The sequence below is a fragment of the Clytia hemisphaerica genome, unplaced genomic scaffold, assembly GCF_902728285.1.
Source record: "Clytia hemisphaerica strain Z4C2 unplaced genomic scaffold, Clytia hemisphaerica genome assembly, whole genome shotgun sequence".
NCBI lineage: Eukaryota > Metazoa > Cnidaria > Hydrozoa > Leptothecata > Clytiidae > Clytia > Clytia hemisphaerica.
Genome location: NW_027103627.1, coordinates 388,109 through 415,471, shown reverse-complemented (window position 1 = coordinate 415,471; position 27,363 = coordinate 388,109). Strand labels below are relative to the sequence as shown.

General features: G+C 36.1%; 2 protein-coding genes across 4 annotated transcripts; both read left to right on the top strand.

The window, feature by feature from the left end:
* The first annotated feature begins 5,098 nt into the window (after positions 1–5,098).
* LOC136802501 (uncharacterized) lies at positions 5,099–19,789 on the top strand. 3 transcript variants are annotated; one of them, XM_067059232.1, is made up of 11 exons: positions 5,100–5,364; positions 6,128–6,275; positions 6,727–6,854; positions 7,576–7,860; positions 8,478–11,903; positions 12,478–12,672; positions 14,169–14,397; positions 16,063–16,157; positions 18,063–18,275; positions 19,140–19,387; positions 19,504–19,789. In XM_067059232.1, the coding sequence occupies exons 1-10, from the start codon at positions 5,310–5,312 to the stop codon at positions 19,340–19,342; spliced, it is 4,977 nt and encodes a 1,658-aa protein (XP_066915333.1). In that variant the 5' UTR covers positions 5,100–5,309; the 3' UTR covers positions 19,343–19,387; positions 19,504–19,789. The 3 variants fall into 3 exon arrangements, with proteins under 3 accessions (XP_066915334.1, XP_066915333.1, XP_066915332.1); XM_067059233.1 differs by having other exon boundaries at positions 5,099–5,364; positions 19,221–19,789; XM_067059231.1 differs by having other exon boundaries at positions 19,140–19,789.
* A 2,418-nt stretch (positions 19,790–22,207) lies between these two features.
* LOC136802518 (uncharacterized) lies at positions 22,208–26,108 on the top strand. The gene is made up of 4 exons (XM_067059256.1): positions 22,208–22,390; positions 23,364–23,491; positions 24,288–24,434; positions 25,207–26,108. The coding sequence occupies exons 1-4, from the start codon at positions 22,291–22,293 to the stop codon at positions 25,504–25,506; spliced, it is 675 nt and encodes a 224-aa protein (XP_066915357.1). The 5' UTR covers positions 22,208–22,290; the 3' UTR covers positions 25,507–26,108.
* The last annotated feature ends 1,255 nt before the right edge of the window (positions 26,109–27,363 follow it).

Here is a 27,363-nt window from a genome sequence, read left to right as displayed (position 1 = left end):
GCGTCAAAGTTTTTTGACGTTTTATGACACCCCCTTCTCGCAGACCCGGTAGGACTTTTTCAGTCAATTGGGATAAAAATAACGGATTTTATGGCTGGGGACTTTATTTCTTTTGTTTTCAAGTCAAAAAAATTCAGTGGGAATCGGGAAAATAGTAAATATTTTGCAGTGAGGACTGTTTAATTTGATTATTTTCATTGAGGATAAAAATCAAAGGATAATTTTCTAACGGGGACGATATTTTGGTGAATTTTTTCAGTGTGAAGGGGTCTCAGTGGGTCTGGGAGAAGGGGGTGTTTTATACACTCATAAATACGCTGTTTGGTTTATAGATTGATGATTGTATGTTTCTGGAGGTAGGGTTGACGTGAAACTGAACTGGTGAAATAGATTGTCATGTTTCACTGATTGATGTTTCAAAAAATATTTCGAGTTAAAAGCAGATTCCGTGATATTGTGAAAAAGAGCATCTTAAAAGGATTCTCTTTATGTAATATCTTTGTGTGATAGCTTTTCATTTTGAAATTAAATGAATTTTGTTAAAGTATAGTGAGAGACACTTAGGGAATAGTGAGTTTATGTATTTGCACTTTTGAGGATGGTGACTGAAGCGATTTGGAATAACCCGCAGTTCTAACCCGCGAAATAGAGGACGGTAAAATCGCTAATTAATTTACTGTCGTCCTCAGTCAGTCAGGATTTAAACAAATTAGACCCTTACTGCATCCGTCGCAGAAAAACACACATACATAAACTCAGTAATGCTTCCGGGGGAGGATGTAATATCCTTGTTAGCCGACCGACGAGTTGTGTCGCTAAGGTTCGAACAACGGGCCCTGGTACTTGTTGAGACTGATTATTTGTGATCCGACCTGGAGTACCTGGTGGTGGAATAATTTGCTTTTTCAAGCATCACCCTTTTTACCTCACAAGGTTTTTTTACGGCAGGAGTTCCCTACCATGGAAGTATATAAGTTATAGAACGGTTATAGGAGTTCAAATCTTTCCACTGTCTATGATTGTCACAGAACTTTTTGTTTCTGAAGTACACTCTTATTTTTTATAAGCATAACGTTTATAAGCATACTTGGCATACTTGGCAAATTTGGCAAAAAATAAGCATACCTCCAAGCTGAAATACAAAAAAATTGTGCAGCTTTTCTAAAACGCTGACCTTTTTAGGGTTGCTTTTAAAGCTGTTTGAGCTTACTTGGGCTTTCTTGGGCTATCTTGGCTTTCTTTCTTGGCGCTAAATTTCAAAAAAAACTTTCATTCTTTGAACCGAATCAACGTGCAGACTTGAAAATACAAAATTTTCTTGAAACCAAAGAAAATCAACAAAACGAGGTCTAAGCACATAAATAAGCATAAATTAAGGCTGAAAATGAGATTTTGCTAAGCATATTAAGCCTCAACCTGATTTTTCTGTATGCTTATAAAAAGAGGAGTGTTTTGGACATTTCCAAACTAATATCTACTGTATTTTCATGTTATTTTGTGTTTTGTGGTTGCGAATGTTCGATGATTCAAAACCAACGTGCTAAAGTAATCACAGCATGATTCAGAACGTAATATTTCTACAATAACCAATATCCCATGATGTTTTTTGTCATATGATTTATCTTCGCCCTAGTACTAAAGGAGCTAAAATTATACTGTTTGTAACACTGAAAGAATTTAATATAAACTTCCTCGTTGGAAAGATAACTTGCTATTGGAAATTTTTATTAAAGATTTTAAAGAGCTTTACAAATTGAGCATGCGAAGAAAATGTTTTCTAGTGGATGAAAATCCAATTTTGATTTAGGTTTATTATTTTGAATTTCTGATTACTTAAACTTGGGATTGTTTTATTGGGTACTTATTCAGGGTGCGTGTAGCCAAATATACACCTTTTCGACCGTAGTCGCGTGGTCAGGCGCGTGCCACTTTATTATTTAATTAATCACCCTAAACTCGATCCAATCCTTTTTTTACACTTTTTTTTATTGTCTTTGGGTGCGAAAAAAAGATTAGGACGGTTTAAGGGTGGTAAAACGGACACAAAAAATGCCCGCGCAACAATTGGCGGCTACGGTCGAAAAGGTGTATTGTAAATTGGTTGTGAGGTTGTTACTATTGATTTTCTAACCGCAACATACTGTTCACGTCAAACAATGTCTTTTTAAAGAAAAGAGACTCTTCAAATTAAGTGGGTCCCTGAGAAAGGTATATCATGTATATATCTTATGCTGTAAGGCTGTTTGTGAAGGGGTTTAAATGGTATAGTGTGTAAAGCTTAAGCGATTATTGTTCCAATTTGATGAAACTTTGGAGTTTTTTTTCTCGAAATTTTTAAAATATAGTGGAGTCTCCTTACATTCGAACCTCTACAACTCGAATGTCTCCTTACTCCTTAACTCGAACAATTTTGCGTTCTCTCCGTGAGTATTCGAGTCGTTGAGACTGCTACTGTTTCTCTCTTAAATAGATATACAGCCAGTGACGGTATTCTATACTTCCTATAGGCTCCTAACGTTTGGCCGTGTTAGTCAGAAGTATAATTTTATAATTTCAGTACAAGATCGCCTTTTCCTGCTAAAGTTCATTTGAAACCAATAAGTCGATATTAACCTTTCTATCAATCATGATTTTACACCGTATTGTTAGGTGATTTTTAATGTTCTCACGTCTCGATGTAGTCTGGTCATTTGCTTTAGAAATCTTTTTACTCCACGACTTTCTTTATGAGTAGATGTAGATTCATAGCTTCATGGAGTTTTTATGGTGAATATAATGATGTTTGTCACGTGGTTTATTACAGAAACTGAGCTTTTAAGAAGTTGAATCCATCGAAATATTTCACCATATAAAAGAAGAGGATCGCCCAGTAATTCGACAATTGTTCTGAAAATTATTCTATGCTCAAAAATCTTTATATTTAAAGTGTTAAAGGGGATCCTGGGGAGCTAGAACAGTCTCGATGCTGAAATCTTTGGTGTATGACAACATTTTAACTGGAGTATAGTATCGTATTCTATTCTAGTCATATCTTTCTATATAAATTGTCGAACTAACTCGCAAGTCCCTTCAAGGGGAAACTCTCGTAAAATACTTTTTACTATTCGAATCTTTCTATAATTCGAGCAAATCCTCTCCGTTTGAGTTCGAATTAGCAAGAAGAGTTGACCGTAATACGGAGTAAGAGAATACTTGGATGGAAAAACTTATACTTTATTAAACTTGAATAACTAGTCTGGATCGAAAATGGCACATTCAATTTTAATACAAAAGGCATGTCCAAATTAAATCCGATGGTCCAAAGGAGACCTGATAGTTTCCTTTTAAAGTTTCGAGGAGCTTTCACAAGCCACATAGTTTAACCATTATTCTTAAGAGGGTTCTTTCGATTAGTCGGTTTGATATTTTTCAATGATCCGTACCATGGTTATCAAAAGATGATATTTCTTTCAAAATTTGATCCGGTAGTTAAAAAAATATTTTTATCCGTGAATCGGCTAAATTAGAAGTTATATTATAAAGTTTTATATCCCTTTTTCTTTGATGGATAGATTATTTTGGCTTCATATTTCTTGTGACATGTGTTTAGAATGTTTTTGTTACATCACTGTTTTATTGAAGATAGATTAGGAGCTAAAACTCTGTCAGAACCGGACTACAGTAGGATTAGTCGAAAGTGTAATAAACATTTAAGAATTTGTTTCCTCGTTTCCTGCATATTTTTGGCTTTTTAATACGTACTTATAGCACCAGATAATACCCTGCCATAATACGCTGGGAGCTTTATTTGGTGTCCATCATTAATATTTTGTTGATATTCGCTGTGACGTCATTACTATGTATTGTTAACCGGTTACTTTTTCAAAGCGGGCTACACGGCCCAAGGTTCCTGGTTAAGGTGCTAAAAATCAATCGAAACTGAAGGAAACTGTTAACAAATACAATAATGACCGGTTTTTTCGGACTGTACTGAAAATATTGCCCTCGGTCGACGCAACAACCTCACAAGCTCGGTCGTTACTTGACCTCGGGCAATATTTCTCAGTACAGCCCTCACTAACCGGTCATTATTGTATTAAAGTTTTATTCACTATTATATGGTCTAGTCTTGAGCTTAGACGATGATTATACGACAAGGCCACTTTTGAAAAGTCCGTGTTTGTCTGGTGCAGGCTACATCTAAATTAGCCATCAACGGATGCATATATTTCGCTAAGTCTACACAATATAAGGTTACATTTCACTCTACCAACCAAACCCTCTTAAGCCACCCTGGTGAGAAATTTTCTTCGTGCTTAATGGAGTGTTAGAGGTTTCCCTAAATGAGTCTTAACAAAGAACTTACAAAAATGGATAAAGTGACAACTTCTGTGAGAATTCCGTAAATTTTGTCAATGGGAGTTGAGTAGAGACTTTCTTGTCATAAAACATAAAACATAATAGTAGTTGTTGAGGGTTGACTATCGGTAGAAGATAATGTTAGCTGATAGGGACTAGATCACTGACCTTTATATATCCATGGACCAAGCTATATCCGCCATCTTTGATCGAAGTTTTAGTGTTTGAAACTTTGCCTAACGACAAACGGCGCTACATCATTAGTGTACAAGCAAATCTAGATCTAGCGCTCTCTCCGCGACTCCGCGAGTACCAATTTCAAAAAAACTCTGATCATAATATTTTGCTTTGCTGGCATTGAGTAACTTGGTCCAGGGATATATAAAGGTCAGTGGACTAGATAGGCTTCTCTAGCAAAAAGAGTTTCTTGCCTGAATTAAATCTATAGAGGTCTGCGATTCAGACTAGAGACAAACCGTATGGCCAAGTTATAATGGTCCGAGTTTTATGAGCACATTATAGTAATAGGGGCTCGGGGTCGGCGAATAGGCTTTTTTGACGGGGTCATATCTCTCACTTATGATTTTCATGATTCATTGTACTCATTTGACTTTGTTTGCTCACCCTAAAGGAATGACACTTTCAGTGATTTCATTTTATGAGTTTTGAGTTAGTTAATACTTCAAATAATGTCAGGTTACTACAACCAGACGCGGGAGAGAGTCATTATCGATTTTCTATGCCTTTTATCAAACCAGACTCTTAGTCGAACTTTCCGAACGAACTTTTATTTGACCCTTCTCGAACTTTCTCGAATAAAGTTAAAAAGTTCTTCTACGATTTTAAAGAAAAATTCAGTTTCAGTAGTTATTGGAAAGTAATTGCATAATGACATCTGAAAGAAGGTAGCACACTACACACTACTTGAAATTCTCATTCCAACAATACGGATCTATATTACGTTGTGCAATATGTTTGGCTGGTTATTGGTGATTATTTTCTTCTTATCCACAGCTCACGCAGAAGGTAACTACCCCAGCTGGCACACAGCGTTGTTTCGACGTTTTTCTAACGTTCACAACGTTCATATAACGTTAGAACAACATTGAAACAACGTTGTGTGCCAGCTGGGACAGCAAGTTCCATTCTCTTGAGTCAAACACTGTCTCAGTGACTCGCGGGGGGGGGGGCTCGATCTGGAAACTACCGCATACACAGATAAACGTTAGGGTTTCATAATTGGAGCCTTACAGTCCAGGGGAAGAAAATTCAGGCAAATTTTTGAGTAAATTTGGGTGAAAAATTGACCCTACTAGTGAATTACAGTTTACTTTTTCTATGGGAAATTTCATAGTATACATTTTTTATAAGAGTAACCTTTGCAAGATCATAAGTTTTCGTTGGCCTAAATATTAAGAGCAAGTTGGTTTTATGGGCTCTAAAACACCCAATTTCTGAGGAAATAGTTTAGCTAACGGTTTCACCTAAATCGAAAACGAAGGCTCTAACTCCTTTGAAAAAGTAGGAGGATCTATCATATCTTATTTCCTTGATTCCTATCAACTCTTTCAATACTGCCAAGCTAAATTTCCTTCATTTATAAACGATTTTTGGCTCACGGTAATCCCAATTGAGGATCTAAAGCAAAAAAGTGAGAAGAGCTTCCCAACGAACTCAAAGATGACCTATTTTGCTTTAGCATTTGAAGATGATGCACTGTTGCTTTGAAAAAGTCCCTAAATTTCAGTTTTCCGTATTACTGAAGAAGGACCTTTTTTTTTCTCTCTAGACTTGGTGTGCCAGTACAAACCGGGCAACGGGATCGGTAAACGGGAATATCGGGTGGGGAAGATTCATTCACCGCTGGAATGCTCGACACGTTGTATTGAGATGAAGAAAAGGAGATCGGATATCAATGGCGTTATCCATTCTGCTAGGTTGGTTCATTAGATTAGGGAATACTTTTCCATGGGAGAATAGTAACCTAGCCTAGGTTGCCGGAGGGGATGAAGAATGCTTCCTAAAGCCCTACAATGTAGGCTAAAGTTAGATTGTCTTAGTGAAAAGGCTCTTTCTTACAGGTTTTTGGGTTTGAAAAGAGTTAAACTGGAGTCGTTTATAATCCGTGTAATCAACGACTTACGAATATATTTTCATTTGTAAGTCGTTGGTGTAATACAGTAATATAGGTTTTATATGATAATTGTTACGGCATAATATGAGTTTGTCTGCAATTTATCCCTTCCATCACTTCTTGCTTACTTTGTCTGAATCAGTCGTCTCGCATGGTAGACTAGAAAAGATTTAAAACAGTAATGTTTATTAGTCACCGTATTACAACAATTGATTGATATCAAATAATTATAAGCTTTTAATTTTATTATACAGGTATCGGGTATGTTATTGCATAGGAACAATGCAAGGTCGTCGCCGAAATCCAACCTGGAAAAGTTGCTTTCTGGTCAATAAGAATTCACAAACTACACAAACCTCTCCTGGTACTGAAATGTTTAGAAGTGAGTATAACTAATTTCGATAAATCCGATACAGGGCCGGCGAAACTGGGGGGGCCGGGGGGCCCATGGCCCCCCCCCCACTTTTTTGCTAAGAAAGGCCTGTCGGCGCCAACCATGGTGGCGCCTCCTTAGACACTTACTATTTGGCCCCTCCACTTTCAAAATTGATTTGCCGGCCCTGCGATACCTTTATTCTGGTCGATATCTCTGACAACTTTGAGTTCCTGTTTTAGGCTATGGTTAGGTCTTTCTGAGCCACGAAAATCCATCGTATTTCGTATTAATTAATCTTCCCTCCATACAAAGGACGAAAAGAAATTCCAATTCGCCGGTCTAAAATTTCGGATCGCCGTCTCAAGTACATCTTCACTTTAATCAATACACTGGGCTCGCTAAGAAATCGCTAAGTCTAGAATACAGAATTTTCTACTCGTCAGCCTATAAAAAATGCAAACCAAAGCCCTTGAATGTGCTTTTTCTTATTCTATTCTGAATATTTCATCCTATTCTTTAGACTATGTTATAGTCTCAGACGAATCACTATCAAGAAAAAAGCACAAAGCCGAAGAAAATTTGCAAACTGGCTTTTTGCCGAAAAGAGACTTTGAAACTCTCCCGCCGATTTTTTCCCGTATACCGCCAGAACGCCACCATACCGCCATATTTTCCCGCCTTTACTATCACTGAAACGGACGATAACACCGTCTACCTATTCCTTTAGATTACCAATGTAACTATGAAGCTGGCTTTGGTTACGGTGGTTCACAATATTACATTGGACAAAAACAAAGCCAAGCACATTGCGCTGACAATTGTCATCAAATGAGTATCGCTACCAACCCCAACGTCAATGGGGCCTCGTACGAGGAACGTACGCGTCGCTGTATCTGCAAGTCGCAAATGAGGGGCCGAGAACGTAGTTTAACTTGGAAAAGTTGTTTATTTGAAGCAGCTGCACCTACAACGTCAGCTGTGACTGCTTACAAACCGATATCAAAAGTTTCAGGTAACATTACGTTTTACATCAATTGTAGATAGTTCAACCTCTTTGCGTGGTGGTACAGTCACTTTCGGTCGGGGTTGCGGACGGCAAAATATTGATTTTTAAAAATTAAATACAAGTTTTTTTTGTCGTTCTTTACGAAATTTGTCGTTCTTTTTGTCTATTTTTAGTAATGCAGGATTTGTTAGATAGACCCCACTGAATTTAAAAATATTTTTTGCTTTAGCCTTAGTAGACTTTAGAGAGGAACATTAGTTTCCCTTTGAAATACCGACATCTTTAGTTCGGTTTAACTGTCCTTACTCGTCCGAAAATGTTGAGGTTAAAACCCGCTTTCCCCTAAATTGAATGCTGGGCACCTAAAAACTTGGATAGCCCAGTAATTTATAGTACTCTTAGACAGTCTTTTGATTGTTTTTATTGGGTCTACAGCCAGCTGGTTTGGCTTTCTATGAACTAAACGAAACATTGAAAGGAGCGAGGATTCGAGCTGGGAAACTCCGGTTTCAGATGCTAACGCTCTGATTACTTGGCCATCGGTCGCTATAATTTGAGCACCAAGAGCACCCGAATTTCATGGGATTTCTGTCAATTGAGTCTTTGTATTTATATCTTCTCAGGTTCCAAAGAGAAAAAAAAGAAGAAGAAAGACCGCAAGAAAAAGAATCGAAAGAACAAAGGCGGCAAACGAAAGAACAAGAAACGTAAAAATAAGAATAAGAAAAACAAAAAGAAGAAGAAGAAAACAACGACATCAACCCCGTTCAAAACTCTAGTAAAATCGACAATAACCTCGCCAAAGACTACTACAACTACTACTTCAACCTCTACATCAACGAATCCAACAACAACATCAACAGCGACGACGACAACAACCACAACGACATTAACGAAGACAACACCTTTATTGACAACATCTACCAGGCCGACAACAACATCACGTACACCAACAATGGCGTTGCCTTCACCATCGACGACTCTGATAGAAAAGACACGAGCATTGATTAATACGATGGCACCTGAAGTAACGACATCTTCGAAAGCATCGACAACAGTCACTATAGCTACTACAAAAACTACCATGCCAAGCAATATAATTTCAACTCTAAAGCCTGTATTCACGACATCTGCTTTGACATCAACAACATCAAAGTCGACAAAAGAAACTCTAGCAGCAACAACAACAACAGCCTCACAATCAGCCACAACATCACCTTCACCTTCAACATCCACAACAGTTACAACACCATCTCCAGTTGTTGTCAAGATTACTTCAAGAGAAGCAGGCAACACACTGACAACAGAAACGACACCAACACCTGCTACAGTTCAAAAGACTAAAGCAACCATAGTAACAATGACCACCAACTTACCTGCTATTCTCAAAAGAGAAACTACACAAGATGCCAAATTTCCAACTGCGATGGTATCAGTAGAAACCTCTACGGACCTTTACCGATCAATAATGACTAGCAGATCACCAAGCCAATCTACAAAGCCATCTACGAAACAAGGTAGAACAACCAGAAAGACATCTGCAGAAATACCTCGACAAACCTCAACAGAAGGGTCACCAGAAACAACACCAAATACTAACAAAGTTACGACGAAACCTTTAGTTACCAAATTACTCGTGAAAAATAAATCACCGTCAAAGTCCGTAAGAAAAACAACAATGGAGAATTCATCGCAGGCTTTAGTAGCTTCTTCTACTATTTCACCTAAGACAGACAATACCACACCCACACTTCGAGTAAAAGATGCAACGTCTGCGAAATCTTCTTTGAATTTACCGACAATATCAACAGTAGATTTATTGTCAAATGTTTTGACAAAAGAAGATTATACAACCTCTTCGAAAACTGGCAACAATGTCTTCTCTGTACAATCAACAACTACACCTGTAGATGAAAAAACAGAAGCCTTGGTAGAAACTACGACTTTTATTCCAACGGAACTTCCAACTGATACGATCTCATCCACGAGTAAGAAAGATGAATCAACTACACAGAAATCAACTACAATCACATCTACTAAAACAACAGCGATAGAAGTTGAATCCAATGGCGATTCTGCATTGACTACGCGGACAGCAATGGTAACTGAATCTCCAAATACCACATCTCCGAAAGGAGTAGTTGATACAACAATATCGTCAATAACCGAAGAAGAATCCCCCACACCTATAACAGATCCTACGACAACTACTGATATCGCGAAATCTGCTCTGTCTTCTACCACAGAATCAACGACCGTTTTACCAACTAAGCCGTCGGAAATCATATCTCCGGAAGACAAATCTACTGCCACCTTGTCATCTACAACTGAATTACCAATCGTAGGAGGAAACTCAATCCTCTCCACATCTATAGAAGACTCTACGACGACCACTACAATTTTGGCTACATCTTCAACGTCAACAAAGTCAACGATCACAAGAGAAATAACACCTCCTGCGACATCTACTAAAGACACAACAAGCACAGCATCAAACCTCGACGACTGCACAACCCACGACACGGAGACAGAACCATCTCCGCCACCTCAATACTCAACAACTGAAGACAATGAAGGTGTTCCGACTGAAGAAGCTGATAAAGCCACCGAATTACCAACTAATAAAAGAAACGAATCTACCTCAACTTCTGAACCATTGTCAACTTCTAATACTCGAAACAATCCAACTCAAATTCTAATTACCTCAGATGAAGTCAGTACAACAACGCAATCTCAAGACATAGACACGAAAAACTCAACATTGGTAACATTAAACACCTCAACCAAACCAACTAACATAGTCACTACACCATCGGATGAATTCGAACAAAAAGACACTGAAAAGCCTACAACTTCCACGTTGGAACCTGCAACATTCGAGACAAAACGCCAAGAGGAGTCAACGACCAAGCGTCCAACTTCGACACCGTCTGTTGGATTAAGTAATGAAACTGACTTGCTCAACAATGCAACATTAGAATCACCAGATCCGATTACTACAACATCCAAACCATCCTCAAAAAGCTTCTACATCACTGAGCCTGAATACGAAACAACTGAGACGAGACCTGCAACTGAAACAACCAGCTCACAAAAGGTTTCAGCTACCCAAGAACCACTATCAGAACGCACTACGTCGCCATTATCAAGTCCAGTGGTGAACGTTGAAAATACTTCATTACCAGCCTCCACAAGTGATACATCTGTCGGGTTGCGCACCACTGAGACTTTGTCAACCTCTAAATACGCCGGAAACTTCACCTCGAGTATGAATAAGATGCAGAATGACACTTTTAAACCGACGTCAGAGGCTAGAAATAATTTCAACATTATTCTTAAAAACAATGACTCGGAAAGCTCGAATGCAGCGAGAGATACTAAAGGACCAATTACTCCAAGACCTACAGTGATCATCAATGTTAATAAAACCTCATCTGACAATGATATTCATCCAAATGATAAAATTAATTCAACAGTGAGTGTCACACCCGTACAATCCATATATTCCCCTACCAACCATTCCCTCGTGTTCGACAATAAAACCATTACATTGAATCCCAACACCACAGTTGCCACAAAAACTCAGAAGTCAAGTACCAAAGTCTTTCTGAACGTTACTAAAGCTACAACGGAAGGCAATGTATTGACAATCTTCAACCTAGCAACAACCGGCGGGCCCAAGTCTGAAAGACCTGAGACACCTCTATTCAAAAATATCACACGAGGCGAAAAAGAAGAAAAATACTTCACACCTCCAAACCTACCAACAATACAGCCTAAATCTGAAAATTTCACTAAAGCCCAAAACACAGTAAGCAGTACTGAAGAAACCGCCATTAAAAACGAACGCTTAGAACTCAAAACATTAAGCTGCGATAATGGAATGATGAGAATAATATTAAGAACACAAAATGATGAGAACAGTTTGAGACAGCATACTAAGAATATCACCTTAAGCGACACGAGTTGCCAATTTTCAGTGCTTAACCAGCAAGAGATGATCTTGGAAACGGAGTATGGAAGATGTGGTGCAATAGTCCATCAAACAGGTCAGTAAATTAAACTTCTACACATCAATCTTTAGGGCTACATACACTACACAATATATTGCCAGGCAGTATATTGCCAATATATTGACGATATATTACTAAGTGCCAGCAATATATTGATAAGGTATCCGCAATATATTGTCAGCTCGATTTGCAATATTCCAACAATATAGGGGGATTTTTAAAGAAAGAAAATTCCTTTTTATGATAGAGCACCTGTTATTTACTCCGTACATTACGGTCTGAAGACTATATTGTCAAATTTTGTTCGTCAATATATTGTGTAGTCTAAGTAGCCCTTTAATTGTTTTCTTTACCCGTGACCAAGCAAGCACAAAAATAATTATCTTCGTGCAAGACACTCTGTGCATGGCACACATTCACTCCGAAGGCTATTGCTCCTTAATAAAATCTGCCCAAGTTGGCGCGCCGTCTTTTTCATCCCGATTTAGGATGGACATTGAATGAGGTTTTTAATGCAATGTTTAGATACAATCATCAACTTCTAACCGTTAGAGGTCGATGAGTAATTTATAAAAAGCCCTATTGCCATTCATTCCATTTTCATTTCCAGGCAAACATATTATCTATAAGAATCAGATATTTCATTGGGATGATATGGAAATTGTCGATAACGTCATTCGCTCAAACGGTGACGGCGAACCAAGTCAAGAAATCTTCGTCAAATGTAAAGTTGAACGTCAATATCAAAGTTCACTGGATGGGAAATTCAAACCTAAACATTCGTCAGTAGTCCAGATTACTAAAAGTAAGATAGCTGTATAATTCTTTGAAAATACATGTGCTGGGGGTGGAATCAATTCTGGTGCTGGGGGTCGGTTTTTACCAAATATTCGTTTTTTAAAAGCTCTTGGCATTCAATTTTAATAATCTGATGTAATCAACCAAGTTTTTTTCCCGAAGGGCCCAAACGAAGAAAGCCCATCCCCGTCCCACAGACCCGACAAAATAATTTGCAACTTGCCCTCGTTGAAAATACACTTACACTCATCACTACACTAAGAAATTGCTAGAATTGATAGAATTTTAAATACTCGCCTATTAGTAAAAGCAAGATGTTTTCTATCCGAATCTGTATAATGTATAATACATCCCTATGTCACAGACCCGCTGGGACACCAGCCCTACTGGAAAATTTAGCACGAAAAATTTCGTCCCCGGTGGAAAAATACCCTTGAATTTCAGTCCCACTGAGAAATTGACTTTGATTTCATCCCCACTCGAAATTACATGTTTAAAAATTGCTCTCCAAAACCATCCCCACTGGATTTTTTATCCTTGGAACAATAGAATTTCTAACCCCATTGGGATTTCGATGGAAATTTTTATCCCCACTGAGGAAAGAAGTAACACCGGGGCTATGAGACGGGGATGTTATTTTTTTTCACGTTATCCCAACTGACTAAAATATCATCACCAGTCTACTTAAGGGCTCTGACCATAGTGAATTTTTCATAATTGCCGTGTTTAAAATGTGTTTTCTGACTGGTGTAACCAACAAAACTATGGCATGTTATACATTTTCTGTTAGACAAACTATTCCTGAATCTGAAAATTCAAAAATTGCATTGAAAAAATTTGACGAAGAAGAAAATGAAGACTTTTTGCGAGGAAGAGTATTTCAACTTTAAAGAGCTTAGTTTCGGTGAAGAAAAAACATTTTGAAAAAATTTTCGCAGTAGATGGTGTATCTTTTACCGAACAATAAAAATTTTTGCGGAAAAGTTTTGTAAATGCTTCTTTGTCTCGAAATCTTCAAAATAGTGGTTTTTCATCAATTTTTCATCTGGATTTTGCTTAAAAGAACAGTCATAACTTTTGACACATCGTTTTAGAAAAATTTTCCGCAAAATTTAAAATAGTTCAATTCTTTGCGGACAGTGTAAAGAAATTTTGAAACAAAAAAGTTAATTACCCATTAAAACTAAGCACTTTTTGTAAAAGAGGGTGATGCAACATATTATTAACATCTTTTTAAAGTTCATAACGTCATTTTTGCAATTAAATTCTTAATTACTCTTAAGGGATTCGATTAAAAAGCAATTTATAAAGGCAATTCTTTGTTAAAAGTGTTAAGGAACCTGAAATATAACTTTTATGTTCAAATACCAAAATCAATTTTTGGACTATGGTCAGAGCCCTTAAAGGGGTGTAAAAATGGAGGCGTTTTGACTAAAACCTTTTTACCCACACGATGCCAGGTCTAATATCTTGGCTATATAATTTTATAATTTTATCCCTTAGCTGAGTATGGAAAAATGGAACTATCGATGTCTTTATTCAAAACGTCACTGTTCAACAACAAATACATCACAAGGGAATTCCCCATTGTCGTCAACATGCAGGACCTGTTATACGTGGAACTTTCAATGAACACCACAAGTAAAGAGTTAGCGTTATCTCCACAACAATGTTACGCAACAATTACTGAAGATCCTGAGGATGATTTTAGATATTCCATCTTCAAAGATCGGTAAGTCAATGAGCAGGAGAAAGTTTTGGTACATAATTCTCCTAATTCTCCCAGTTCTCCCGCTGGGAACTCAAAGTTTTGGCCAGAAAAAGTTGGAGAGTTTGTAAAAATTGTAAAATACCTTCCCATTTTTTCCATCTCAAAAAAGCATCCTTGAAAGTTGCGAAGATGTGAAAAATAGGACTTTTCCAAACTTTCTCAGCAAAGAACAGCAATCATTTGGATTTGCAAAGTTTTGGTATTTTGGTGGGAAAATGGGATCTATGGTGTCATAATTATTCCAGACTCGACTGAAAATTATGCATATCATCCTCCAATAGCAATCGAATAAAGAACTTTCACTTTCGATTGCACGAAAGAATAAATTATAGCGGGCATAAATTACGATTTTCCAAGGTCACATTTAATTATTTTCTATTTCGTGCTACCATGTTGCAACCCATTTTTATAAACATTTACAAAGTTTTGGTTAGGAAAGTTGTAAAAGTGTGAAAGATTGGAAAAGTGGTAATTTTTTTCCTTCCTGAATATCAGTAAATTGTGGTGACAGAGTGTTCCATTCATAGATGTAGGCCCAGGTATCAATTTAAAATTATATTTCTTTAAAAAATCAATAACATTACTAGCTGGGAGACCCGTCTACTCTGTTCGTGTGGTTTCGAAGTACAGCATTTAGCTCAAACTAATAATAATATAGAAATAGAGTTGCCGGGTATTTTTGTAGGTGCCAAATCTGGTCGCAGAATTCTATTGGCTGTTAGACGATTGTTGAAATTACGTGATATTATTGTTTTGAATGGAAGTGGCGAATCTGATTGGCTAACCTTATCAACGAATTTTTTGGTACGAAATTCAAACCAAATGTAAACAAATTTAAACTGGGTCATAAATACCATACTCTCACTGAGTAGCTTCTGATGGGAATTTTGCTTGTGTAAGTTTGAATAGAGAGTATGGATCTCCAGACTATAACATTACAGTCTGATTTGCGCCTTATAGAAGATCATCGGATGTGAATAAAAAGAAAGATCTGAAAGTTAGGTTTTTATCTAAGGGGTGTCATTAGTGAGGAGTGAGGTGATGTATCGATATAGATAAATCACGACGACAAACGAATTTACTTTAGCCTTCTTCGCGCCACTGCTCTTTTCTACAGGCTATTAGCGCTCCGCAACGCATTACGTCATAATTATTACTTTTCACTTTTTTGACATTTGTTACAGAGTTTCTTGCACGGAGATAATTATTTTATCGCTTTCCAGTAATTTGCGGATACCTGATCAATATATTGCCTGGCAATATATTGTGTAGTGTATGTAGCCCTTAAGATCGAGTGCATCTTACCGTTCTACTCAGTCAATCAGGATGTAGACAAATCAAAACATATAAACTCGCAAATACTGTCTGAATCTAGCGTCCGAATCAGACCTTCCAAAGGGCGTTTTTTTAAGGCGGAATACACCGTGTTGAGTTATTACTCTGATATAATATTCTGCCTTCATTGGAAACACCCAAAATGGCGTAGAATTATAAAATTGTAAGCTAAAACAGAGACATAACATAATCATAATCTATTGTGCAATTGTTTAAAAAGTACTCCCTAGTTAACGCGAGCCAGAGTTGTAGTTTTACCCGGAATTTCGTTTATAATTTCTTTCTCCTTAGGTGTCCGACAGATGATACTTTCAACGTTGTCCGGAAAACATCACACACGATGCAATTTCAAACAAAGGTTTTTGACTTCCTCAAGAAAAACAAAGGTAATCAGTAAACAGTTTCAATAGAGTATTCTTAGGTGCCAAATAAACGGGGGGGGGTTCGAATAAACGGGGGGTTGGAAAAAATTTTCAAATCAAATAAACGGGGGTGACCTAATTACCGGGGGGGGGGTTGGAAAATGGACCCTAAAATGGGTCAAAATGGACTAAATTTAGGTTTTTTAGAGTAAAACAAGAAACTTTCCTTTTGGGAGCTGGGAATTTTTTCAAAAATTAATAAACGGGGGGGTCCTAATAACGTCCGGGGGGGGGGGGGGTTTGGAAAAAATTAACAAGCGGGGGGGGCCCGTTTATTTGGCACCTAAGAGTACCTCTGAAATTCATCTCTTGCACATTGTGGATTTAAGCAGTGTCGTAGAAAGCATTTTTATATAAAGGGGCCTGGAGGAATTTTTGGTATATCTAGAATGCCTAAAAAATACACACACAAAAAAAGACTTGACTCTAAAAAACAGCACATAAAAGAGTCTTTAAATGACAAAATAAGGAAAAGCTTACCCTTGAAAAGTTTTTTTGGGGGGGAGGCTAAGAATCGAGATAAATTTTGTGTTTTTTAGATTCTTCGAGGGATTCTTTCAAAAGAAATATAGAGTATTTGTGTCAAAATATTTGGAAATTGTGATCCTTATAGGAGTTTTTTTGTGATTTTTGTGATTTTTGGACCATTTCAGAGAGTGTGCTGCTGCATTTCAAATGCCTTAAAGTTTGAACTTTGTACTAAGAAGATCTCGAGGTGTTTGGTTTAGCCTGAATTTAATTATTCATCACTTCAATAGGATTTTGTGTCATTTAATTACCTTGTTACATCCTTTGTTTAACTCCCTTGAAGTTCTTTGTATTAGTTATCTCAAGCTAAGCATCCGTGTTCACACGTTCACGATTTTATTGTATTTTCAAATTACGTTTTAATGTCATCCGTAATTCCTCAAGGGAAATTATTAAATGTTTATCAAATGGTTGAAGATACGCGAAGATTGTCTTTGTGTGTGTGTATGTGTGATGCATTTTTTGTCATTTTTTGCGATTTCGATCAATAAATTTTGTCTTTTTGCAATTTTATTTTTCCAATCTTCTGTTACATTTTATATGTATTTTATATTAGGTTGATCAAAATTTAACTTAACACGATTTTATGTTTTTCCATTTCATTATGGATATTCTTAAATTTCTGGGGAAAATCATCCTATACAGTGAAGTATTTTTCCAGTATTCTTATGTAAGTGTGATTTTGTGATTTTGAATGCAATACCTACCTGAAGCATAACGGGAACAGTTGGTAATTTACAGTTAAGATTGCTCTAGTTTCTGTTGCCAAATTCAATGATGGAGATATTCTCAGCATATTCTTATCTTTTTGATTAATTTTATTATGAATTATTCTCGTGAAGTATATTCTTTAAAAAAACATTTAGTGGGTTTACTTTTGTGAATTACAACGAAAACTTTCTCGCACATTTCCTCATTTTCATAAAAAATGAAAGTTCTGCATTCGCGGATCTTTAAAACTGTCAAATTTGTCAGGATCTCCAGAACTTTTAAATTTTTTTATCAAATTTACGGACGTCACTTTTCGGCCGAAAAACTGAAATCCTTAAAAAATGCTGACGTCATGATTTAAAAAATCTTTTTTCCATATCTTTTTGGTGATTCTATCAAAAGTTATTGAAATTTCAATTTTCATGACGTCATCAAAATAGCGCAAATTTGAGGATTTTTGCGAAATACGCAAAATTCATAAATCAAAAAACATCTGCCTAGGCTGAATCTTATCTTACTTTAGTTATACGCATTGCTTGAGCCCAAAATGATTTGTAACGTTGCAAGAGTTTTGACCTCCAGGAACCCGTCTCATTCCCCTGGAGATAATTTTTGCTGTTCTATTATCAGGTATTTACATGCATTGCACTAGTACAATTTGTAAGGCTGATTCAAAACATCCTGTCTGTGAATTTGGTTGTGAACCTGCGCAAACAGATCGAAAGAATCGACGTAGATTGGACCACAAGGAAAAAGCACCGAATGAAATTTATACAGTCACCAGTGGGTTTATTGAATTCAACCATGGAGATGATAATTTTCTCAATAGCGTCGAATTAGCAGGTAATGCGACTTTCTTGTTCTCCTTGATATCTTGATTCTATTAATTTCAAATTCCTCGATTTAATAGAACTTTAAATAGATTTTAAGAGTCCACGCAAAATCTTCTCTAGGAGACTATTCTTAAAAGTCGAACCCCATGAATTGTAAGACCTTACCCCTTATTTCTTAGAAACTCATCTTTCTATCTTTATTTGACTTTTTAAGAGATTTCTGTGGATTTTTCATGAATTCCTCTCCCCGGGCAGCATTCTAAACACGATGTAAAATCAATAAGGTAAGCCTCAGGCTAGAGTCGAACCTCCTCTGTAGGATTTAAAGCCACTTCTTACATAATTTGCATGGCTAGCATGGTCTTCATACAAAGACTGTATGGAAAGCAAAATTTACCGTGAGAATTTAAAAAATGTAAAACGCGCAAACAAAGAAAGTGCTAAACTCAGTCAGTCATCTGAGCTGCGGCGCAAACTTTTTAGGCCTCACTTTTTCTTACTTCATCAGAAAGGTTGAAGATTCACCTCTAGCCTTCTGCTTGGTGCTCAATGGGTAAAATTCTCTGCTGGAAAGACTCAATGTAAAGAATCTAATGCATGCTGTTCTAGGACCCTCTTCCCCTAGCGTAAGAATGCAATTGAAATAACCTGAAACTAAAGCCACTACAATGCAATTCTTGACACTCATGACGTAATGTTTTTTACGGAAACACAGGAAAATCACCGGGCATTTGCCACCAGTTTCATTGTTTAAAATTCAAAATGGGTGGCAAACGCCCGGTCTTTTTCGGGTGTTTTCGTATAAAAGATTACGTCTTGAATATCAAGAACACATACCAAATACCAAACACCTCTAAAACACGTCTCTTTTCAGGTACACATCACAACACAAAATACAATACACAACAACAACACAACTCATTCACTTCAAGTACAGAATTTCTTTCCATCTTAGCTGTTCTTATCGCCGTCACTCTTATTGCCGTCGTCAGTATCATCGCTGCCGTCTACTTTTACCGACAAAGACGTCAAAATATCAACAATACTAGTTCAAGTGACTTAGTGACGTATTTGTAGATTTGCTTGGAGTGCTATAAATTAAATTAGTGTATAATGCACTTATCACTTTATCGCCACCCAGCTGGCACACAACGTTGTTTCAACGTTTATCTAACGTTCACAACGTCCATTTAACGTTAGATTAACGTTGAAACAACGTTGTGTGCCAGCTGGGCAAAGAGGGCTGAACTCGATTTTACCAATGGTGGATGGTGGATGGTGGATGGTGGATGGTACCAAATGTATGTGAGTATAAATCGATAGACCTTTTGCAGGACGCATCATTTTAATAAAAACTCTACTCATTAAAACAACGATAGGTATAAGAAAACATTTATTAGTACACGCGTTGACTAATTATACTTTCTTTTATCATTGTTATGACGCTGGAATTTTTCATTATTCAACATCACATCGTTCTTAGGAGTCTGTTTATCTAAAGTTGGATACAGGAGGTAGGCTATCTTAGTAATGGAGAGTAATGAGTTTCCATATAAGGTAATACGATGATAAAGTGCACTCTCCTCCATTGGTTATAGCCTCCCTCTGTATCCGAGCCTGTCAAGACCATCTAAAAAGAACGACAAACCCTAACCCTAACTATCAAAGAACGACATGTTTTGCCGTTCCTCTTTGTTACGGGAATTAACTGCATGTGGTTTAAACGAACGATAAATTACGCATGCGTATAAGTCTCTATTTGGGTGGGCTGGAAACATTAGATGAACTAGCTCCTAGTAAAAGGTCTATGGATGAAAGGCTTTCATAAACATTTGACACGTCGGGATGACTTATAGATCCACTGAAAAACCGAATTCAAATGCAGAATATGGTGACAAAGATGATTTCAGGCCAATGATGATGAAGGCAAATTTCGCAGCAAAAATACTTGCTTCGTGTCTGGTCAGGGGTGGCGGAGGAGCGGAATCGGCCCTTTTTTCGGACGGAGTGGCGGAATTTGGCGAAAATTTAGACGGAATTACGGAAATTGGGTTCTCTGACGGAGACGGAAAATTAGACAATTTTAGTGCGGAAAAACGGAATTTAGCAAAAAAATTTGCGGAATTTCGGAATTGGTAAAAGATTTTCAAAATTTGCGGAATTTTCGACAAAAATATTGAATTTCAAAGGAATTTTCGGTGACGGAATTTTGGTTCAATTTAAGACGGTGTGACGGAAATTGGAGAAAAAATTGGTGGAATTACGGAATCGGGTACCCCCTGAAACCCCCCCTGGTCAGCAGATTGGTTATAAAATCGTTGCTTTGAAGGACTCGAGCTACATTGAAATTTCTCAAATCATTCACTTGAAATTAATTATTTGGCTCCATTCTATGAGATGCCTTGGAGTTTTTACAAGATAATTCACTAATTGGTCATTTAAAGTGATAGAGATGACGCTTTCTTTAGAAAAAGTAATAAGATTCTTTTATTACATCTTAATGACCAACCAAATCAAATAAGAGCTTGTAAAAACTCCAGCTTGTCCCCATTCTATGTGTGAGTGAGTTTTTTTTGTGAAGCAACCAGAAATGGACATTATATGTTGGTCAATTATTCATGTGTCATCAATGTTTTGAAGGTCTTAAAACAACCCTACCTCACTTACTTGGTGAGTATTTTGTACCTGACGGGTTACACAAGAAATAACTTGCATGCCAATAGACGATATCGGCTTAACGAAATTCTCCCCGAATGATTAACCATGATGCATTGCGCAAAAAAATTCAGTAAGTCAATATTGTCCGTGAATTTTTTAGCGCAATGCATCATGGGTAATCATTCGGGGAGAATTCGGAAAGCCGATATCGTCTATTAGAAGTCTAGAGCATTTCCAATCCTATTGATGCTGACACTTTAAGAATCCTAGGATGTTAGAGTGTTACATTTTTTTATAAGAACATCTAAGTTTTTTAAGCTTTCGGATGTTCGTAGCTTTTTGAGTTTGAAGACTAAAACGTTCTAAACATGTTCTTATTTTGACCATTTAGTGAATATTTTTTACCATTTTCCTAAGAAATAGGGTGTTTTGAGTCCACAAAGCCTTAAAGTGTTTTTAATTTTGTTCTTAACATTTTGTCCAGTGAAGACTTATGTTCTTATGTAATTTGTTCTTATAAAAAACGTGTATACACTTGACAACCCTCAAAATTAAAGAGTGAGGAGGCTGGGTTTGAATTTACCAGGAAATTTAAAAAAAATTGACTTTGGCCCCTCCAGAAAAGTTTTCCCACAATGCCACTGCTGGTAGTCACCAAGGTCGGGGTTTGGGACGGCGAGATATTTCGTTTCGTTCTTTGATAGTTTGGGTTTGTCGTTCTTTTTGTCGCTTTTTGTCGCTTTTTAATAGTTTTTTGGCGTTCATATACTAGAAATAAGTGTGAGGATGTGTTGCAGGCCGCCCTTGAAAGATTTTAAAACCAGTTTGACCAATAAATGAATAAATGATGCCCAAAAAGCTACATTTTGAAATTTTCTGTCAAAAAGTATATTATTTACGTCAATTTTTAAGTAAGTCTTTAGAATTATAAGAATGAATGTAAATATAAATTTGTTATTAGAATTTTTATACGGTAAAAAATATTATAGATTTTCTTAATTAATAATAGTGCTACCTTCAAAGTTTCAAACTTTAATCTGAAAATTGTTTACTCCAAACTGCTCCAAAACTTTTTTTGCGAGAAAAATATTTTTTTTAAATATCACAAATTTATATTGATTGAACCTTATGAAATTTTAATCAAAGATTTTATCTTAATTTCAAAAATTTGTTTGGCATGTTTTCAAAAAATGATACTGTGAAGGAATCGAAAATAATTTGGGATTTTTTTTCCGAATATTTTTTCAAATTGTCTGATTCATGATTTAAAGGATTCATTTTTTTCAGAAATAGTTTGATTATATTTTTGACATTATTTATATCATTTTGACATAATTTTTGTCATTTTTTCATTCTTTTTGATTGCTATGGAATTTCTTTCGGACGGATTTTTTACGCGACGACACAAAGTTGAAAATGTCGAGTATTATTTGAAAGAGAGTGTAAAGAAAATGGCGGAACGAGATGGTAAGATAAGAATTTAATTTTTGATTTTTGATTTTTTTCATTTCGAATTTTATTTTTAAAGAAAAATCGGGTTATATCTTTTTCTGAAGGACTTTAAGTATTAAAACTTAAATATTTGCATGGGTCACAGGCAAGAAACAACAAAACTTTATTTATTGATAAATTTTCTCTCTACTCTACGGTAGAGTATCTTCTGATCTAGACGCTCTACCATAGAGTAGAGATCCAAATATTTAAGTTTTAATAATGGAAAAGCAATCACTTTCACTGAAGAGTTTCATAACATTATGCTTTCTCATTCCAATATAAGGTAGGTACTTGATCAAATCCAATCGCTCTCTGCTCTACAAAATCAATTTTTACGAACAAAAGATTATTTCATTCATCTCTAGTAACAGGTTCAACTGCATTGGGCAAATCCATTTTATATACATACAGGGGATGGTAGAATATTTCCAGGGGGTCTAAAAGATTGATTTTAGTTCGCCCACCGTCACTTTAAGGTGTGAAAAGAAATTTTCCACGGGGTTATTTGAAAGAGTTATTTTATCCACACATTTAAAAGAAATATTTTTTGACGTAAAAAGGTTCGTTCACCCCCCCCCCTGTATGGAAATTTAATGGAATAGCTCATTTTCCACGTTAGAAATTGTTACAGTCGACGCTCTTTCTTTGATTCGACGTTTTACTATTCGGCATACTTCATTATTCGATAATATTGAAAGTCACCGTCAACAAGAAACTCCCATAAACGATACTCTAACATTTCTCGGTGAAAATCCGATTTTTCTTGTAAATCGAATCAGAGAGCGTCAACTTTATTAACTCTTCTTTGCTGGCATTTGGAAACCACTCTCTACGAAACTATTCTAAATACGCCGACACGGTTTCCTCGTGGTAGTAAAAAAAGTGTGCATTTGAAGCGAATGGAATGGTTGCTGTTAAACGCATTTCCGTACTTTTTATTTTCCAGTGTTGATCAAGCGGCCCGCCAAAGTGGTGAGCGAGCGCAATCAGATGACGGAGAGCGGAATACGAGATATTTTTCAACTCTACGGTGAAGGGAGAGGAAATTCAGTCCAAGCTTCTCAACTGAGAGTGGTAAGCTTAAGTGTTTTGTATTTACACGTTTATTTTTTTTTTCATTGAAGATTGGAATCAAGTCATGAAAACCTGGAGTATAAAATATCATCATCTATATGCTAAATAAGTTGAATTTCAAAAAAGCCAGTGTTCTTTCACCAAATTTTGGCTTAGATATAATTATTTGAGATACTAACAGTATAACTTTCCTTTGACAGTCGATGGCCTTTAGGTCTTTGGAGGAGGGGGGTTAGGTTTTTCTGCTTGTGCAAGGTGCTTTAAAAGTTCATCAAAGAGAGCTATTAAAAGAATCATACCTAATTACTCTGAGAGGCCCCCCAGCGGTAGTGATCACGATATCACACACTTTTGTGTCTTTAATCAGGATTACGCAAATCAGGACAAAGAATGGACAATCATGCATTCCTTTGAAAAAGTCCAAATCACGTATAACGGCTCAAAAATCTTTCAAAAAGTTTTAATCTCTCATCACGTAATCACGAAGAAAAAAATTTCCAAATCACGTAATCACGAAAACCGCTTGGGGGCATCCTCAGAGCTATTAAAAAAACTGTTTGTATCAGACTACCTATCTATATTTTTGTACTAAAAGATCTTACAATCCAAACTACAGTTGGTGCTCTCTAATTCGACGTTCTACTATTCGTTAGGCTCCTTTTTCGATGAGATTTAAAGTTCCTGTCAGCAAGAAACTCTCATAAAGGACGCCCCCTTATTCGATGAAAATCCAATTCCCCTTGAAGATCGAATTAGAAAGCGTCGACTGTATACAAAAAATTCTCACTCTACTTAGATTTTCGAGCAGATGGGTTTTCCGATGTCAGACGATCATTGTGAGAATTTGATCGAAACTGCTGACCAAGATGGCGATGGAGCTTTGGATTTGAAAGAATTTGTCAACTTCGTTTTGTATGGAGTGCTCAATGTGGAAGATACTGAGGTAAAAGTTTTACTCACCTATCAACCACAGTTATCTATATAAAACATTAGATATAGCTAATCTGTCTTTCCCAAGCCCCGGTTGTAATGATAATAATATGCCATCTTTCCGAAATGTTGACACGAATAAATAGCAGTTCAGTGCCGGTAATTGTTTCAATCAAAACAAACCTCAAGAGAATGGTCTTGATCGACTCTCCTCACACTAAGGGTAGATAGTTTTTTTTCTAAACTCCTTTCATTATAACAGCACTTTCTTGTTGTTATATTTGGCATTTCTAAACTTTTCTTTGATCTATTTTTGGGACTTGGTACTATTTCTCCAAATGTTTTATTCTGACACACTGTAGCACAGAGTTAGGGATTTCCGGTATCTAAAAATCTTGATAAATGCTCACCAAAGTATCACCAACCTAGATTTAACAATCAAGTGAGAATTAATTGCCCTCCCAAACCAGTCATGGTCCTTTTCAAGTTAATTCTCAGAAATGAGTCTGAATTTAATTGTTGTACACGTTTTTTTAAAGAACATTCTTTTTGAGTTTTAAGCCTAAAAATGTTCTTAACATGTTCTTATTTTCCCCATTTTTTATGTATTTTTGTCCATTTTCCTAAGAAATTGGCTGTCCTCAAAGCCTTAAAGTGTTCTTAACTTGTTCTTAACATTTTGACCATCGAAGCCTTATGTTCTTATATGATTTGTTCTTATGAAAGAAAGAAACACGTGTGCTCGTTGAAAAGATATTTGAAGCTTTATTTTTAAATCACTTTAGGATGAAATAATGGAATGCTTTCGTGTTTTTGATCCTGATGAAACTGGCTTCATCCCGTCACAAGAGTTACGACGCATAATGACACAACTTGGAGATGAACTGACCGACAGTGAGATTAATAAAGTCATTCAACAGTCAGATATAGATGGAGATGGGTCAATCAACTATGCTGAATATGTCAAAAAAATTTATCTTTCCAACCATCGATACGAGGCAGTCAATAAAAGAGATTGGGAAAATATTTTGGCCAAAATGAGAAATGTAAGCTTGGAAAATAATACTCCTGAAGCTGAAGCTTAGAACTTTCTCCGTTGGGAAAGTTCGCAAAATGGACCCTACACTGGGCTGATGTAATCTTTTGAAATTTTATTGTCAAATATTTATCAATTTTTATTGTTATTCTTTTTTATAAAAACATCCAAATTTTTTGAATTATTCGGATGTTCTTAACTGTTTTCTTTTTAAGCCTAGAAATGTTCTTAACATGTTAAAAAAGCGTGTATTCTTACCCCGAATCTACCTGAGCTGGGGGTAAAGTTAATCTGTTGAACGTTCATAGAGTCTTTTTGTTTGGTTTTCTCTTATTTAAGTCTGTTGTGTTTCCGGCATAAAATCGTGAAATTCAATTCCGGCATAGCTATCATGAAAAGTATTGGAAAGACTGTCAGCTGCGATTACATCCCAAGAAATTAACATCCAAAGGTCTAAGACATCGTATTTAATTCCGATCCTTCTCACCGGCGACGAAAAAAAGTTACACTAAAAAGGACCCAAGTAAAAAAAGGATTTGAATGCTCAATTTATCCCAATTTTAAAACTACTAAATTTGAATTGATCTTTTGTAATTTTTTTAATTTTTGTAATTTTCGTTTCTTTACAAAAATTATTATTTCCTTTGTTTTCTTCTTTGTTTTTCATAATGCCAAATTGCAATGTTTTGGTATTTAAAGAACCCTACCATGTGCTCTTGCCTTTGATGCAGAAGTATTAGTTTATATAGTGTTTCAGATTTAAACTGGAAAATGTCTCTGGATACTTTCATTTGAAAATGTCTCTGGATACTTTCATTTAAAATCATTTAAAAGGGGATTGGTACGTAAAGTAATTTTGTAGACGAAATCTATAGATTTGCTAGTCTCATGGATAGCGAACTCAGTTTTTGAAAGTGTCCCCAATCCCATACTTGATTGCACCAATTGAAATATTTATTAATAAGTAAGAAAGATTCTAATGTCCGAAATTTTTTTTCGATGTTGGTTTATCATGATATCCGGAAATATTAAAATTCGCAACCATTCCGGCAACTCACCTTAATTAAAAGCATGAGAAAAATTAAAATGTTTCTACACTTTGAAAAAATAGTACGAGAAATTAACGTATTATCGTAAATGCCTCAAACATGCCTCAAACAAGATCCGAATCTTACCGAATTGATTGTGGAATAGTTGGCTTTTTGTGCCACATTTTCAGTCATATCTGTTTTTTCTAAGAGTAGGGCGTTTTTAAGATAACTTTACTAGACTCTAACAATGAAATTAGCCAAAATGAAATACAATCCTTCTAAGTATTAAAAAATTTGCACTACTAATGTAAATTCTTTCAATGTACCACGCGCAGTTCATGCTTCGTTTACTTCGTAAAAGATTCATCTCTAAGACTTTGGCGATATTTTCATTGAAGATATATCGTTCTTACTTATAACAATTTAACACAATCAAAATAAACACCAAAATTGCAAATATTCCGATTAGTGCTGCGGGACAGCTACTTCTTTGCAATACAAGAAAAAATTGAAAATAATAAAAAAATTAAAACGATTGCCAAATAGTAATTTCGAATTCTTATTTATTTAAGAGGTTAATCGTCAGCCGTGCAAAATTACTCGAATCTGATTGGTTTAGAGGAGTGCGATTAATCGTTAATTTCACTGTTACCACTTTTTGCACTCTTCGGCGGGGGGACACGTTTGTCCCCCCTTTTATTTTTCGCTTTTTTCTTTAATTATAAGTTCGAATACAAAAAAAAAATATAAGAAGGATTATGCTTTTTTATGAATTTAGTCCTCATACTTCAAAAATTCGCTTTGTGTACATAAGTTGCATTGCAATTCGAATGTCAAAAATTTTCCCTTTTTCTAAAAAACTATGATTTACTAAT

Excerpts from the sequence above, each read along its gene's own strand:
- LOC136802501 (XM_067059232.1), top strand. The coding sequence starts at position 5,310 with ATGTTTGGCTGGTTATTGGTGATTATTTTCTTCTTATCCACAGCTCAC. Across the intron at positions 12,673-14,168 it reads AGTAGTCCAGATTACTAAAA|CTGAGTATGGAAAAATGGAA; the intron begins GTAAGATAGCTG and ends TTTATCCCTTAG. Across the intron at positions 16,158-18,062 it reads CTTCCTCAAGAAAAACAAAG|GTATTTACATGCATTGCACT; the intron begins GTAATCAGTAAA and ends TTCTATTATCAG.
- LOC136802518 (XM_067059256.1), top strand. The coding sequence starts at position 22,291 with ATGGAATTTCTTTCGGACGGATTTTTTACGCGACGACACAAAGTTGAA. Across the intron at positions 23,492-24,287 it reads AAGCTTCTCAACTGAGAGTG|ATTTTCGAGCAGATGGGTTT; the intron begins GTAAGCTTAAGT and ends CACTCTACTTAG. Across the intron at positions 24,435-25,206 it reads TCAATGTGGAAGATACTGAG|GATGAAATAATGGAATGCTT; the intron begins GTAAAAGTTTTA and ends AAATCACTTTAG.